The sequence below is a fragment of the Stigmatopora argus genome, chromosome 14 (assembly GCF_051989625.1).
Source record: "Stigmatopora argus isolate UIUO_Sarg chromosome 14, RoL_Sarg_1.0, whole genome shotgun sequence".
NCBI lineage: Eukaryota > Metazoa > Chordata > Actinopteri > Syngnathiformes > Syngnathidae > Stigmatopora > Stigmatopora argus.
This window is the reverse complement of record NC_135400.1, coordinates 12,134,152-12,150,258: the sequence shown is the minus strand read 5'-3', so window position 1 is coordinate 12,150,258 and position 16,107 is coordinate 12,134,152. Positions and strand designations below refer to the sequence as shown.

Sequence of the window (16,107 nt, the reverse complement as noted above, 5' to 3'; positions counted from 1 at the left end):
TGCCATTGAACCCTGGCGTCCCATCGGACGTCTGTCAAGTGAACATTTCCTTTTTAAATGACGTCAAATAAAATAATTTTCTAATGTTTTTAAAGGATTGCTGTTTAAAAAAAAGTGACAACATGCAGGCTTTCCAAGTTGTTTTGGGATTAATAAAGCCTCCCAAAATCTCTGAGCCAATTTAATCCCGCCTGGTTACAATCTGCCAGCATTATGTAACACACTAAAACTCTCTCTCTCACACACACACACACACACACACACACACACACACTCGCTCTCTCTCACACACGTTGTTCACTTTTCCATTGATTAGTGTTGACTTGGGGTTGTTTGATTTTAAAGTCAATCATCCTTTTATTGCTCTTTTATGCTCGGGTTTGATAGCGTATGTGACATTTTGAAATCCCAGGATTAACTGTGACGCCATCAAATTTTACCACGGGTGGATTTTGCGCTTAAGGTGTCAACCTACGCTTTTTCTTGCCATGATAGAAACCATAAGAAAGGAAGAAAAACTTTTGAAAGAGTTGAACAGATATTCTGGAAATGAGTTTGTAGAATAAACGGTTCTCATTATATGGTTTAATCTTTAAACAGATGCAATGATTTCAACAAAAGAAAAGCATCGGATATCATTTTTTCTTGTGCGTGAAGTGAAGTTTTACATTCTCTGTCTTCCGGGTTTCATTAAAGTTGATATTAAAATGCTACATGTAGCATTTTCGGACGTAAAACACTATAGCGTAGCACTTTCAAATGAAAGTAAATTCACATTACAAATATTTATTTGAGATGAAAATGTTGTTAATCCGCCTCGCTACGTAATGTTAGCCGTTTTATGTTGCTTCATGAGCCGCCATTTTGTCCTCACAATACAACCATTTTTCTCTGAAAATGAGAGATCCCAATTTTCAAAACTCATGATTACAAAAAAAAAGCAAAAATTGCTGTTCAATGGCGGCTCACGTTCTCTATTGGTCTCGGTTACGATACAAATTCTTACTCTACGATTGACGGGGATAGATGTCCAATCTGAATGCAATGGATGTCCACGACGACCGATGGCAGCCAACCATTGGAAACAAATAACAATCATTTTACAGATCTCACACACGATTGTTGCATTATATATTCTTACATATTTTCTTATACGAGTAGACAGCATGTACAATTCAAGTGTGTTTTCATTCCCACGTCCTCTCATCGAGTCTTTGACATCAAGTCGGCGGAACATTCACGCGTATTACCAGAAGCTATTGGGGTTCCGTCCCGAAGGAGGACCTCCCTCAGCATTGCTCCTCCCCCAGCGAGTCCGTATTCTCGCCCAAGTCGACGGAGGCGCTCCTCATCTTGGTCCGGCCCAGGCCCGGATCGGCGGGGTGCCCGGCGAGGGCCCCGGGCCCCGGGTAGACGTCCAACGTGCCCGAAATGGACTGCAGGGGGCGCTCGTGGAAGTAGTGGAAGGCTTCCTGGTCCAGGAAGTTCTGCTCCTCGCGAAGGCCCTGCTCGAAGAGCTTGCGCTTGTGGCGGAATTCGATGACCGTTTTGGTGTAGGAGTTGAGGGTGGTGACGGAGGCGGCCATGCAGCACGTGAAGGAACCCCAAGCCATGCTGAGAGAACAAGACGCAATCTTAGTTTTCCAGTTTTTTCTCTCAAACTGTAGATGTTGGGCCAAAAGCAGACATTTTTTTTCAGTTCACAGCTTGATTTCAAGGTATTGTTGTGGGACCCAGTGGCCTAATGGATAAGGCACCAGCCTCCGGAGCTGGGGATTGTGGGTTCAAGTCCCACCTGGGTTGTGAGGGTGTAGTTCTTAAGTGATGTGATATCTGAATGGTCAAATTTGATTCATGGATAAGGCATCAATGCCAAGAACATGAAAGTGGTCTTCCTTTGGAACCTTCTGCCAAAATGCAGAAGTCATTTTTGGGGACTTTTTACGACAATATCGTTCATCTTAATCACGGAGAATCCCTACATTTTATTCCTGGAACCTGTGTCACAATTGTGGGCCCAGTGGCCTAATGGATAAGGCGCCAGCCTCCGGAGCTGGAGATTGTGGGTTCGAGTCCCATCTGGGTCGCATGAGTTCCAAATTGATCTTTAGGAACCATTCTAAACATTACTGTTCCAATCCCACTTCACAATTTGATCTTCCAAACTATTACTTGAGTCAAAACCAGGGTTTTGTTCCAAACGATCCAGTACAGACAGTTGAACCAACGGGGGTTGTGCCGAAACAAGAAGCACCTGACTGCAATCCACTGATTGCACTTCTAAAATACCAGATTTGTGGCAAGATTTGGAAAGCCCGCACCCACAGTGGCCCTTTGTGGAATAGTTTGCCCACCTCTGGTCAAATGATCACTGACTTTTGCTAACTGACCTTCACAGAGATAATCAAAATGTTTTCTCCTGGAATTGTTGACAACATCTCCTATAAGAATCTTTGGATTACTGGATTTTTTTTCTATTCCTCTCACATTAGATGGCAAAACCTGGACCTTGTGAGTCAATTATATGTTGTATTCTTTTGAAGAACTGACCAGAAGGACCATCCGTAGTCCCAGCTGTGAGGCCTCCAATCTTCCGGACCCAAACTGACGGTGATCTGGAAGACTTGGGTGTACATCATGTGGGCCACCATGCCTAGAAGACCTGACACAAACACAAACGCACACGCACACGCCAACGAGTTCACGTACAATTAGATCGTCAAAGAGATTTACCGCTGGCCGTAAAGAGCGCTTCGCTCCGTGACGACCTTGATGACGCGCCCCCTCCGGTTTCTAGCAAACGTGCAGCACATGCTAACGCGCCGGAAAGCCAAACGTCACAGGATGGACGGTCGGTCGGTGGGTCGGCCAATTGCTCGCTTGTGCCCAAGTCCAGCTCACTTCTAATGCCAGATGCGGAGATGCCAACTTCTTGTGTAAGAAGTCACCCACGTTGTTGTGTAAGAGCTTTAAGAAAGTTGCAATCCCAGGACGGGGGATAACCTCTGAACTGGGATGACCTCGCAGCGAGCTGCGGCGCTTTCTCGGCTCGCCACGTTTCTCGGCTTTTCGCTTTGACGACACGGTTTTGCGACCTTCATGCAAAACTCGGGATTTGGACCGTGATCTTTTCCCATACCTGTCAACCTCTGCCGATAACTGCCCTTATAAATGATTATTGATTCCCCTTACAAACCCCCAAAAACATTGGTTTGGGCTATCAAGGGTTAACTAGGTTAATGCTGGTAATTGCTTGGCTGGCAGGTCGATTTTGGTCAGTTGGTCGGAAATAATAAGTAGGTAGGTAGGTAGTGACCTAAATGTTTGATTGATGAGTTAGTTGAAGGTGGTCTGACTACATACGTGATTGGTTATGTACTGTAGATAGATCAATTGTTAGTAGTTTTCATTCTGGTTTTACGGGTTCCATATTTAATTTACTGGTTGTTTGATATGACTGGTGGATTGTCTGTCAATCAGATCATTTAGTGGGTGAAGGAGTTAAATTGTTGGCTGATTGGTAAATGAGGTAGCTAGGTGGTTCATTTGATTGTTAAATTAGCTCACTGCTTGTTAGTCTGTGCCTGTTTGCAGTGAAGTCCCGCCCTCCCAGCTCATATTGATTGGACAGCCGTCATTATGTTGTGTGTACTGTGACTTACCGGACAGAACGGTGAAAACGGCGGCGAAGGCGTTGAGCTTGAGTCCGTCGATGACGTTGCTGGAGTGGAAAAGCTCCAAACACATCAGGCTGAAGCCCACCACCAGGAGGAGGATGTACAAGACCTCTGACACCACCGACAGCCAAAGCACGCCTAGCGCAGCGCACACAAGTAAGTTGGAAAAAGTTTGGAGAGCATTTCAGGAACTAAATAGTGGGTCATCTACACGGCCCGTTGTCAACTGTGTCATCAAGCGATGTTTGCGTTGCAAAAAAAAAGATGGACAGGTTCATAAAAAAATAAAAAAAGCAAAGTATGGCTAGGCTTGGTGTCCAGAGGGATTGTGGCTGTCACGCTTTTCTTCTTTTTTTCTTCCTCCTTCATGTGTCAGAGAGCCACGAGGCTCGAGCTGTGCCATCTTGACACTCACGACACTCAATTTCAAAAGATTATCTGGGCCAAGCGAGCGAGATCAGGCCCAGTCGCAACTGATGGAAGGAAAATAGTTACAAAAACATCAGAAAGTCATGTTTTTCCATGTTTAACTAACACAAAATTCCAAATTTTTAAAGATCCTTCTCAAAAAAATGCCATAAAATGATCCATTTTCCCTTTTTTAATCATTGACATTTGGTTAAAATAAAATGCTAATATTATTTTTCCTTTGAATTTTAACATTATGCATATAGACGACCTGTCACTTTATCAGTGGCCGATATACGGTCAATCCCGGACGTGAAAGGATGAGCGTGACCATTCTTTATCGATCTCCCGCCGCCATTGGAAGGATTACGGGGGAGGCTTGTATTGATTTTTAAATATAACGTTAAAAAGTCAAGTCGCAGATGGAGGCATTAGATATGCGCATACACTGGAGGAAGATGACACATAATCGATCCTGTAGGATAAAATGTACACTGGAGTTGTGGAAAAAACGTGGGTGCCGCCTTGTTTCTTCAGTTCCTTCTTGATTTGCAATGCCTGCCCAATCCAAAACAAGGTATCGTAAAGCAAGATAGTAGCTATTGTTGGAGTATCGAATGTGTTTTTTTTAGTCCTATTGTGCTTTTTCGCAAATGTAAATCAAACTTGTCTGCCTAGAGGGACTATAGTACTTCTCTTTAGAAACGTATGACGGTCACAGAGCATCGTGTGAAATCGTAAACAAAACATTTCTCGACTTGAATACAAACGTAATTTCCTGTTTACATGAAAATGTGCATTCTTTTCATTGTCGGCAAAGCCTAACTTGAGAAAAATCGGATTGGATCGGCATTCAAAAAGTCGGTATTGGGACATCCTTACCTGATGCACTTATTGCGTCAACTATTACACTGCCATCATAATAAATGACAATAATTGAATCCGATTTTGTGGCCAAATCCGATACTCCAAATCTGGACGCCAATACCGATACCGAGTATAATAATGGGCGTGATCCTACTGTGTATTTTTTTGTCTGGTCTACATTAACCGGGATATATGAGGGATTACTGTATTGTGGAATATGTCCATGATGTATAACAGATAGCCTATTATAAGTAGTTCTATGAATATGAATGACGTGTTGAATTTTGACTCCATTTTCAGCCGTGGCATTTCCCCAAGCGCGAGAGGACACATAATGGCCGTCATCACTCACCTCTCTCCGAGGCGGGGGCCAGGTCAATGAAGCTGCGACACTTTTCACCTGAGACACACAAAAAGACACACCGGCGCTGGAGATAAACGCGATAAACAAGAAGAGCGAGCGAGGTGAGTCTCCTCAAAAATCCTCCGTGCAGAGCTCGTTTTTTTATTAAAGTAAAGACCAAAAAAAATAGAAAAAGAAGGGGAAAACCATAGACATGAAACGGTATCACTTATTTAGTGAAAGCCATTGGCGATTCAGGGGGAAAAAACAGGTGAGTGGACCAAATTCATTCATCATTTTCTGTACCGGGTTGCGGGGGGTGCTGAAGCCAACTATGGGTAGCAGGCTGGATTGGTGGCCAGCCAATCACAAGGCACAAATAGGTGGACAATTTTCCAGGCTCGTACTCCTACCTAGTGGCAATTTAGAGTATTCGACTAGCCAACCGGAGTACCTGGAGAAAACCCACGTAAACTCTACACAGGAAGGTCAGAACCCACCTGGGGTGGAACCCCCGATCTCAGATCTGCGATGCCGACGCGCTAACCGGCCGTACAAGGGGCCGGTTATTTGCAATAATTTTAAAAAAGGAAATATCTTCACACTTAAGTCCGAAAGATATTCTATTATCAATATACCTTGATATTGTACTTTGAATTGATAGTTCATTTCTTTAAAAGCTTTTAAAATGGTGCGTTCAATGTCTTTGAAAGTGACAAATTTCCTGTCCTCATATTGACCGGTGACCAATATATTGTAGTCGATTTACGTGACAGGCCGCCAGTCAGATTTTTGTGCACTAGCATTGTAAGGCGACCAGTCCATTTTTTTCTGCACATACTCTGATATACACTAGCGCTTATTTCGTTATTCACTTCCTAACATTGTGCCAATTGGTGACCGTTCCAACGTATGTCCATCCACGCTCCGCTACTCACTGACCAGCGACCAGTCCGTTTGTACCCAAACACTTCATAAAGGTAAACAAACCACACGAGACCCATTGCTAATCAGGCAGGGAACTTTAAGTTCAGAACAGATTGTCCGATATTTTTGGATCGGGAAGCAAAATTGATTGGACGCAGGCGTCCGGTCACCGACCTGCCTCGTGGATGTTCTCCTCGCACGAGTACCAGATTCCGGTGTGAAAGCGTCGGAAGAGGAAGCGGTCGTCTCCGGTCTCCCAGCTGTAATGCACCTTGCTCTGGTCCGTCTCGTTGACGCCGTAGTCGATGCAGTTGTGGCGCCGCTGCGCGCTGCAGTTGGGCTTCGGCACCCTTTGCGTGCCCTCACACCAGTACGTGGTGATGAAAGCCGTGGTGGAGAAGAGCAACGCCACCAGGTTGAGACCCACCGACAGGAGCGCGCGACACTTGCGCGTCGTCTTCATGGCGGTGGCGGCAGCAGGGAGTCGCGCCTCAGGCGGCGTGGAGCGCGGGCGCCATGGCGCGCCGTTCCCGGATCGGCGCGCACCTTCTGGGAACGCCGAGCCGGTCCGGTGGAGAGAGGAGAGCGGAGGACTTGATGGCTTGGCGTCCTCACCGCTTGTGGGAGGACTTTTTAGCGCACGCTGCCAGCCTCTTTGCTCATCTCTCTCTCCTGGCCGCTAGTGCGTCCGGCAAAAATCAACACACACACACACACACACACACAAACAAAACCAATCATTCACAGCATACCAAAAGACACTACTTTTTTTTTTTACAGCACATGCAAAATAACAAAAAAAAACATGCTGAGATTTATAAAACAACCCACACATTGTCCACCCCAAAATCTACCAGAAACAAATATACAAACGCTCACCAAAAACAAAACAAAACTAAATGACGTAAAAATGTACATAAGAGAACGTTGACAGCAGGGGTGTCCAAACTTTTTTCTCCCGGGGTCCCTTTAAGAGGAATCAAATAATGTGAGGGGCTACTTACAAATTCATTTAATTAACCAAGATGGCTCATTTTTTACATTGGATTTTTTTTGTTATTGTATAATTAATATATTGGATGTAAAACACATTACTGAAATTACAATTATATTCAATGTGATGCCACGTTTTGACCATATATAAGCAAATGAAGAAGTACTGTTTCAGGGACTAGCTCCATCTAGTGTTTCATCTGAAAAGTGCAACTGAATATAACATGAATTTAAGCTTCTTTTGCAGACCGTAGTCAATGATATTTTTGTCATTTGCTGCGGGACAATAAAAAAAATGACTAGGCAAAATGTGACTTAAAAACATTAATACACACACAAACACACCTTTGGACTGGAATGGGCCCTCCAAATCCAAATGGATTGGACGTTCATGGCTGTCGATGACACTGAAACATGATCATTGAAATTCACTCCCAGCCCGTTCGTTCCATGTAATCTCATGTTCCGGTACAAGAGCATGTGATGGATCACAGGCTGGTGGGCGTTGGCGGTGCGTGGGCCTTGACCACCCCCACGACGACAATCCATCAGCTAACTTTGTAACCTCCCCTCCCCAAGGACGATCCCAGACCTTGCGCGTCTGCACTTATAGAATTCTCAATGGCAAACTGAAAATGGAAAAGCTATCAAAGTGCTGCCATTGAACAAAATATACTAGATACTAACAATTATCATGTGAAATCTGCTATTTTGCTTTGTACTGGTCCATTTAGCGAACATTTATAGCACGTCAGGCTCAACAACCCCACGGGTCGGATCGAATACCCTAGCGAGCCACTTCTGGCCCACAAGCCGCACCTTTGACACCCCGTTTTAAACCATTTCCAGATTTGTAAAATTCAACCCCTGAGGTAGGATTAGTTTAGCGATGTGAAAATTGGTAGGCATGGCATAAAAAACTTTGATTAATTCATGCCCAAAAGGAGAGGAATTCTACTAAATTGCCTTCGATCAGGCTTTTTGTGTCTAAGAAATTTCTATACATTCATTTTACATACTGTCTATGTCTAAGAACTTGCAAATTAAATAAAAAAGCAGCCTCTTTAACAAGTTTTATGTAGAAAGGCATGGAAAAATTAATACCATTTAGTTGGCATGCAAAAAAGAATACTATTTAGTTGTTGCTGCAATCTTTCCGATCAGGCACATTGACGGAGAGCCCTCTCCAGAAACAACATTGATGCATACGTCCGCCTCGAGGGCGAACGCTCGTAAAAGTGAAGGCAAAGTTGCACGTTCGGCTCTGTTTGACCTCCACCGAGAGACATTTGGGTTTGTTTGTTTTCTAATTGCAAGTCTTCCTTATTTTTATGCTTGCAACTGTGCTCACCGGAGTGTATTTTTTGTGTGGGCCAGCTGCATTGCATTGACGTGCGTTTTGACGCCACCAAAAGTCAAGGGTGACGTCAAAGTGGTATTTATTCTTTAGTTTGGACGTTCTACTGTACACCTTTTAAATCCATTTTGGGCTCGGAAACTGAAGCGGGAAAACAGGATTCCAAACCAGAGCAAATTGTCCAATTCCCTTGTTTTTCATGCTCTCTCTTTGGCCTCATGGGAATGCCCACGTTTGCCTAATGGGCCACGCGCCTCCACGGTTGCTCGCGGTTCATCAAATTTGACGGACGGGTCGCCGCTTAATGAGCCAAAGTCGCTCGGCGGCGTCTTCGGAGAGACAAAAATCACTCTGTCGCAGCTTTTTCTTTCCCAGCTGCTTCCTCTTGGCTTCAAACGAGCCACCTCTCCGCTGGAGAATGTCGAGCGCACCTGCCCGCGCCGCCTCTTTAGTCATGCCTCAGGCCAGCAAACCCCCAAATGGCGACCTCTCATTAAATACCAACTGCTCCCCTCTATTCTAACTGTTATTATTTCATCTCATCTCATCTCATTTTCCGAACCGCTTGATCCTCACTAGGGTCACGGGGGGTGCTGGAGCCTATCCCAGCTGACTCCGGGCCAGAGGCGGGGGGGCAGACACCCTGAATCGATGGCCAGCCAATCGCAGGGCACAACAAGACAGACAACCAATCACTCATAGCTAGGGTCAATTTAGAGTGTCCAATCAGCCTCCCATGCATGTTTTTGGAACGTGGGAGGAAACCGGAGTACCCGGAGGAAACCCACGCAGGCGAACATGCAAACTCCACACAGGTGGACCGACCTGGATTTGAACACGGGACCCCAGAGCTGTGAGGCCGAGGCACTAACCACTGGCACCACTGTTATTATTATTTTTTTAAACGTATTGACACGCTGGCGCTCTTGACGCCCTTGAGTCGGTCAAGCGTGCCCTCGTCTACTTCCTCTTTCTCCTTCTTTTCGTTCGCTCACCTTGTTTCCAATTATTCGACTACCCAAGGCCAGCGAGGGCAGATTTCATCAACTTAGGACAGATCAATGACACACACACACACACACACTCACACACACATGCACACGGACACTCTCACACACACACACACACACACACACACACACTCATGCACACACAGGAGTTGTTTGGAGTGTTGACAGAATACAAAAGGCGACATTGATGAGCCCCCAGCAATTGACTTTATCTCATCTCTTTGACGCACATTAACTTTACTTACCTCATTGATGAGGATCAATGTCAGTAGCAGCAAAATATTTTTGCGAGTGTCAATAAGATCTCATTTTTAAATTGGCAATCAGGCAATTGTGCGGTTGTCCAGGTAAGGAAGTCCACTGCGAGTTGGTAAACTGATGCTGATTCTAAATATGATCCTCAAAAATTGAATTGAATGCTTTTATTGTCATTCTACAAGTACATAATGAGATTTAAAGGTTCACTACAAAGTGCACAAATAACAATAACAAACAAACAGACAAATTCTGTATTCAAATATGATCCTCGAATGGATTTGGAATGGATTTTTCTGAAAGCAAGCCTTAGAGAAAAAAAGTTTACACATCCCTAATATGTTGCGATTCCAAAACAGATCCGGCAAAATACCTCCGCAGCCTCATTTTATAACACATAACGGATTCTAAAAGTGATTGTCCTTCTTAACGAGTTTCCAAATCCGATTGCAAATCTCATTTTGTAAAAAACTCAGTTTTCTACCGGCGCCTAAATTCTGTATCGCTGATCTTAAAACAAACAGACCGCCGCCCGCCTGTAAAACCATTCTTTAGGGCTTATTTGGTGCCGCAAAAAGGCCTCGGCGTCCCCTACTGACCACCCGAGCTGTCACGGTCTCGTCTTCCAGGACGGCCGGCATTTGTTTGAGGAGATTCTCGCTGACTCTGTGATTTACGCTTCTTTCCTCGGCGTCAACGTTTTCCTTTAAAAGCGAGGGCCGAGCGCGCCCGTGATGGAAGCGTGCTGACTCGCTCGGCGTTGGAAAATAAAGCAAGAGAAATGATGCAATCACCTCCAGCCGGGCCAAAATGCATCCTCCCTCGGTCACCTTGTGTGAAAACTAAAATGTGCTTCTTTTTTTTAGTCACACTTGCTAGATATACAACAATGATTTATGGAGTTTTAGTAGAGTTGCCCCAATCACATATTTTTTGCAGACACATTTACATTGGCCTGGGATTGAACCCTTGACCCCAGAACTGCAAGGCTAATATTCTAACCACTTTTCATTTTATGATATTTATTTTGAGATATCAGGTATCCGATAACTCGATAATTGGGTTGGTTATAACAAAACATACATTCTTTATAATACATACATTGACCTGGGATCAAACCCTTGACCCCAGAACTGCGAGCCCAACGTACTAACCACTTTACCATCGGGATCCCAACTTTTTTTTCATTTTACCATATTTATTTTCAGAATCTGTCGATACCACGTACCGATCCGATAACTCGATAATTGGTTTATAACAAAACATGTATTGACCTGCGATCGAACCCTCGACCCCAGAACTGCAAGGCCAAAATATTAACCTTTCTTCCATCGAGCTCCCATCTTTTTTTCTTTTTAACCTTATTTATTTTCAGAGTCTGTCAATACCACATACCGATCTGATAACTCGATAATTGGTTTATAAAAAAACATACATTGACCTGCAATCGAACCCTCGACCCCAGAACTGCAAGGCCAAAATACTAACCTTTCTTCCAACAAGCTCCCATCTTTTTTTTCATTTTATGGTATTTTTTTAAACAATATTTTTCTTTTTTATTGACCTGACTGTTCGTTAGGTGTGTGTGTGTGTGTGTGTATGTGTGAAACCCTTAATAAGTCAATTGGACAGGTTTACACAAGCATCTGTACTCGTTATGGAACCCCGAATGTGAGTCCGCCACTTGAGCGACACCTCGCCTCATAAATAATGTAACGAGTATCACACCAGCCGCGGAGGTGTTTCATTTTCACGAGGCGGGTCTCCGACCCCGGACGCTTCCCGTCTGATCGCCAATGTGACAAGAAGGACGAACGGCGGCGTGACATCAAATTTCATCTGGGCAATCGTTTCCAAGGAACAAGGAAGTCCTTTGCCCGGACGGATGAGGCGTGTAGTACTCCCAAATCAATAGAAAACGCCACGGCCTCGGACATACGAGAAGACATATTTGGCGAGCAGCGTGTCGCCGACACCACGAGCGAGGCATGAAATTCATTATTGATCTTGCGACCCCGCTGATTGTGAAATGTGTGAAATGTGAGCAGGTGCCGTTTCGCCTAGTAACGGCATGACCGTGAATCAAAGGCTTTTTCCGTGACGCGTCCACTTGTGAGACGGATACTCTGCTTGGATCAGGATTCTGGAAGCAGCTCAGTTTATTCTACAAATTGGTGTTTAACGCACAAAATGTTCGGTGCTGTCTAAGTAGTTGCAAGATCTAAGTCAAGAACAGACTTTTTGGGGGGAGTATATGAACAAGTCAAAGAGCAATTCCTCAAAGTCTTGGCATTCTTTCAATCTTAGAACCTCAAAGTGATTTAGTTGAAAGTCTTTGGAGGCTTCGGTCTTGATTTGCAGTCCTTCAAGTGTTGGTCCTATCAGGTTTTGGGTGAGTCTTGATATTAGCAAGGTCTAGAATTCCTCACCTTGACCGGGTCGAAAGATGGAGATCAAGACTAAGATTTGAAGGAAAATAAAACTAGGCGGAGGATATGGGGACTTTGACCAGATCCAGACTTTGAAGACTTGAGAGGTCCAAGACCTCCGAATCTTGATATTCACTTAGTCTGACATCCCTCACGTACCGAGTCATGACTTGATATAAAATCTTTCTAGGCTTTATTTTTTATTTTAGGTCCTCAAAGTCTTGGTCCTATCAAGTCCTCGCTTACTCTTGGTCCTCGTAACTCCTCAAATTCGTCATCGTGATTTGATCTAGAGCAGCTCTGGACTTGCTTCAAGACCTTGAAGCGAGATCACCTCAAGCTCAACCCTCTAAAACCTGGACAATACAAAGATTTTGAGGATTTTCCACCAATCAAACAACAGAACAGAACTTGAGAGCAAGTGCAAGCTCAAATTACGACCTCGTACGATCTCTTACGCAAAAAAGAAACCAGTCCGAGAGTCCCTCACTTTTCTCATCTTTCCAGCGTCCCGAAGCCGAGCAAAAGTTTCTAAAGCTATTTTTAGATTTTTATGAGCTGTGACCCACTTGGTGTGACATCAGAGTCATGGGGGTGGAGGACACGAGTAATCCTATTGACACTCGCAACGTACTGAATCTATGTGTAATCTGCATTTGCTCTCAATCTCAGTCTGCGCAGGAAGTGAGCAACAAGAGTCGGTCTATTGATCAACTTTCAGCAGGCTTTTCTTGACTTGGGCAGGGTTTGAATCCTCACGGCTCCTGCGGCACTTGAGCGTCCTGACTCTCGAGACAACAGTACATTCTCATACCTGTCAACCTCTGCCGATAACTGCCCTTATAAATGATTATGATTCCCCTTACAAACCCCCAAAAAACCTTACAAACACCGTACGAGTCGTACGACTCGTACGGTGTTTGTAAGGTTTTTTGGGGGTTTGTAAGGGGAATCATAATCATTTATAAGGGCAGTTATCGGCAGAGGTTGACAGGTATGCATTCTAATTTCAGATGCCAGTGCGTTGCTTTAAATTCTCAGAAGGTTTTCCTAAACTACTTCCTCAAGTCAGCCATAGCAAAGTTGGAGAGTTCTGGAAATGTTATTTTGGTTACAACCGAAACGTGAGCGAAAGAATAACATTGGGACGATGCCTCTGACGAGTTGGTCAGAGATCGATGAGCCAGTGATTGTCATTTTTCACTTTAGGTCTGTTATTTAAATGTAGAACTCAGTCCGTTCATGAATGATGCAAAAAGTGACTTTATTTGTTAGCTTTGTGCGCATGGAAACAAAACACAAAGCAGAAGCAAGCAGGTCCAAACGATCCCGCTTGGACACAAGTCAGCGTGCTGGGCCGAGCTCCAACGCCAAACGCAAATCCCTCAAAGTGTGACGACTCGAATGTTTCCAGAAAAGGAGAAAATCCTCCCCGGTCACTCGATAGCTTTTACGTCTCAGCATCTTTTTTTTTACTACATCCCCAAATCATTTTTGTTTGGTTCTACAATGTAATTGCACAAGCGAAAGGCAGAGCAAGTATAATAACACAATGGCGGCCATTTTAAGAGGCGTTGGCCACAGGAGAGGCGGGTTTCTTCTTCAACACCCGCCTACCCGTTTGCCTGGGGGTGGCGACCGCGGGTGTCTGGCTTTGGGCCTGCCCGCTTCCTCTGCTGGCCTTCACCTCGTCCACGAAGGTCTCTATGGCGGTGAACTTCTCCGTCAGCTCGCCCAGGTGAGTTTTTAGGGCGTTGAACTCCTTGTAGAGATCATCCAGGGCCTCGGCCAGAGGTGGGATCCTGGACGGAGGAAAGACCATCTTTGTGATGTCCATGTTGCCATTTTTATGTCTGTTTAAGTAAGTTTTTTGTAAAACCCATCTCGTTTGACCCACTTTGGATCGTCTCGGCCACTACTCATCGCCGACTGCTAATATTGTCATGCTCTAAGCATGATATGCGCATTTCCCTTTCAGACGTCCGCCTTTTCACTATATAAATATAGCGTGTCAGCAAGCAATGTACCCAGGCAGTCAAGCTGTCATTGTCCTACAGTGAAATCTACAGAATCTTGAATTTAGTGCATACAAAATGCGCACCGACTGATTGGGCACCATGTGCACTTTGGGGAACATTTTTAGACTGCACCCTAAGTGAGTAAATATGTACCGTGTTGTATTTGTATGGTTTACTATCGCTTACTAAGGGAAATTGCAATCATTAATAAGGAGAGCAATTGGCCAAGGTTTACAGGTATGGGATTGTTTTGTTTTCATGTTTCAGCTCCACGGTATGTGTGGGCAAGAAGCCGAAGTGGCAATTTGGGTGGAAAAAAAATAAAACTGTACAAGGAAAGGAAGCAGCAATGTGTCATTTCAAGTACTGGACGGATTTCAGGTTTTGGCCTCCAAACCAAACCGCAGCAACTTCCTTTTGTTCCTTCCATAAGCTTCTATTTCGAAACTCCAAATATCCGTCGTGTTTATTTCCAGGGCCAACCGAGCGATGCATTCCTGTGGGGAATGGAATGGTGTTGGGTCGGGTTGCCATGGTACCTGGCGTAGTCGGGCAACAGGGACTGGTGATCGTTCTCCAGGAGTCCCTTCATCTGGTTGAGGATGTCGAAGCGCCAGTTGTCCAGGATATGAGTCAGGTTAGCCACGCCCCTCATGTTCACCCTGTCAGCTGGGATCAATCACAATGGGTATTGAAATGAGCTGATGGATTGCCAGCAACAGATTCTCGGGTTTTACGATCCCATTTGAATATCGAATTGAGCGAAATGGGTTTGCTCACAGCCATCCCGGTAGTTCCACTCGTCCGTGGAGGCCGTCTCCGTCTGCGTCTGCGCCTGTTTCTGCGCGCGCCGCCGTTGGGCCGTTACACCCGCGACGGTAACAGCCAGCAACACCAACACCGCCAAGCTCACCTTTTGGGCCATCGTCGACTTCAGTTGACTTTGAAAATAAAACCCCACACCCTTTCAAAAGAGAAACGTTTAAGTGTAAATCAGGCAATTGTCTGCGACCATATCATTTGGAATCCTCTTTTTTAATTCTGCAATCCAGGATTATTTTAAACATGATGTTCATTTTTAAAATGTTTCAATTTATCTTTGACATTTACAATAAATAACAAATTAAAGTACGGTGTGCCAGCCAATAGCAGATTATTATTAGCATCAAAATGATTTTTACTCTTCAATAGGTCAAGTTAAACATTTAATGTTGTGTTTCATCTTGTTGTTGCATTTGGATAAACAAATATGATCAAATTCATATTTTTGTAATTCTGAGCAAGGAGAAATAATATATTTAAATTAAGATGAATAACAGAAAATGTAATATTTGATTGTTTTATATAATTTTTAAAAAATATTTTGAATTGGTTTTGGTTTTTGACCTCAGTTTTGGGGTTTTGACCAAGAATTTTCTATTCAGTGCAGCCTTAATATAGATTTTATGTAAATACTGTACCTAACTTCTGAAATTAATGCATTTTTTTAAATGGAAAAAAATTGTCTGCTGCCCATGCTTACCTGCTGCCCAAGCGTATCACCCGAGGTCCTTTAGTCTGTCGTCGGACTCCGACACGTCTGACACTTTCAGCAGTGATCACCGAAATAAGGCGAGAACACACCCTTCTTGCAGATTTTATGTAAAAAACACACACATCCACTGCGGTCAAGTTCTGACCACCATTTGGGAGGCCCACATTGTGGTTTGGATGTAGAGCCAAGCCTCTGGATGCTTTGACTTCCTTTTTAGGATTTTTTAGACAACTTTAATAAAATGAGCCACTTGGGTTAAAAAAAAGTTTTTTTTACTTGAAATATGCTG

General features: G+C 44.2%; 2 protein-coding genes, 1 long non-coding RNA gene and 2 other non-coding genes across 7 annotated transcripts; 3 read left to right on the top strand and 2 right to left on the bottom strand.

Annotated features, from left to right (window-relative positions):
• Positions 1 to 570: 570 nt before the first annotated feature.
• Positions 571 to 6,877, bottom strand: gsg1l (gsg1-like). The gene is made up of 5 exons (XM_077619926.1): positions 6,397 to 6,877; positions 5,305 to 5,352; positions 3,663 to 3,815; positions 2,551 to 2,662; positions 571 to 1,614 (listed from the first exon to the last, which is right to left on the bottom strand). The coding sequence occupies exons 1-5, from the start codon at positions 6,683 to 6,685 to the stop codon at positions 1,290 to 1,292; spliced, it is 927 nt and encodes a 308-aa protein (XP_077476052.1). The 5' UTR covers positions 6,686 to 6,877; the 3' UTR covers positions 571 to 1,289.
• On the top strand, positions 1,731 to 1,803 carry trnar-ccg (transfer RNA arginine (anticodon CCG)). The gene has a single exon. It is a non-coding gene; the product is annotated as a tRNA-Arg (tRNA).
• On the top strand, positions 2,015 to 2,087 carry trnar-ccg (transfer RNA arginine (anticodon CCG)). The gene has a single exon. It is a non-coding gene; the product is annotated as a tRNA-Arg (tRNA).
• On the top strand, positions 3,420 to 16,039 carry LOC144089077 (uncharacterized). 2 transcript variants are annotated; one of them, XR_013305001.1, is made up of 4 exons: positions 3,420 to 3,833; positions 5,253 to 5,417; positions 14,761 to 14,921; positions 15,067 to 16,039. It is a non-coding gene; the product is annotated as an uncharacterized LOC144089077 (long non-coding RNA). The 2 variants fall into 2 exon arrangements; XR_013305000.1 differs by having other exon boundaries at positions 3,431 to 3,833; positions 14,761 to 16,039.
• Positions 13,525 to 15,967, bottom strand: LOC144089076 (uncharacterized). Of its 2 annotated transcripts, none has more exons than XM_077619927.1 (4): positions 15,807 to 15,967; positions 15,065 to 15,248; positions 14,824 to 14,953; positions 13,525 to 14,068 (listed from the first exon to the last, which is right to left on the bottom strand). In XM_077619927.1, the coding sequence occupies exons 2-4, from the start codon at positions 15,207 to 15,209 to the stop codon at positions 13,831 to 13,833; spliced, it is 513 nt and encodes a 170-aa protein (XP_077476053.1). In that variant the 5' UTR covers positions 15,210 to 15,248; positions 15,807 to 15,967; the 3' UTR covers positions 13,525 to 13,830. The 2 variants fall into 2 exon arrangements, with proteins under 2 accessions (XP_077476053.1, XP_077476054.1); XM_077619928.1 differs by having other exon boundaries at positions 15,065 to 15,225.
• Positions 16,040 to 16,107: the final 68 nt, after the last annotated feature.

Excerpts from the sequence above, each read along its gene's own strand:
- gsg1l (XM_077619926.1), bottom strand. The coding sequence starts at position 6,685 with ATGAAGACGACGCGCAAGTGTCGCGCGCTCCTGTCGGTGGGTCTCAAC. Across the intron at positions 5,353-6,396 it reads GGAGAACATCCACGAGGCAG|GTGAAAAGTGTCGCAGCTTC; the intron begins GTCGGTGACCGG and ends TGTGTGTCTCAG. Across the intron at positions 1,615-2,550 it reads GACTACGGATGGTCCTTCTG|CATGGCTTGGGGTTCCTTCA; the intron begins GTCAGTTCTTCA and ends TTGTTCTCTCAG.
- LOC144089076 (XM_077619927.1), bottom strand. The coding sequence starts at position 15,209 with ATGGCCCAAAAGGTGAGCTTGGCGGTGTTGGTGTTGCTGGCTGTTACC. Across the intron at positions 14,954-15,064 it reads GTGGAACTACCGGGATGGCT|CTGACAGGGTGAACATGAGG; the intron begins GTGAGCAAACCC and ends GATTGATCCCAG. Across the intron at positions 14,069-14,823 it reads CTGTTGCCCGACTACGCCAG|GATCCCACCTCTGGCCGAGG; the intron begins GTACCATGGCAA and ends TCCTCCGTCCAG.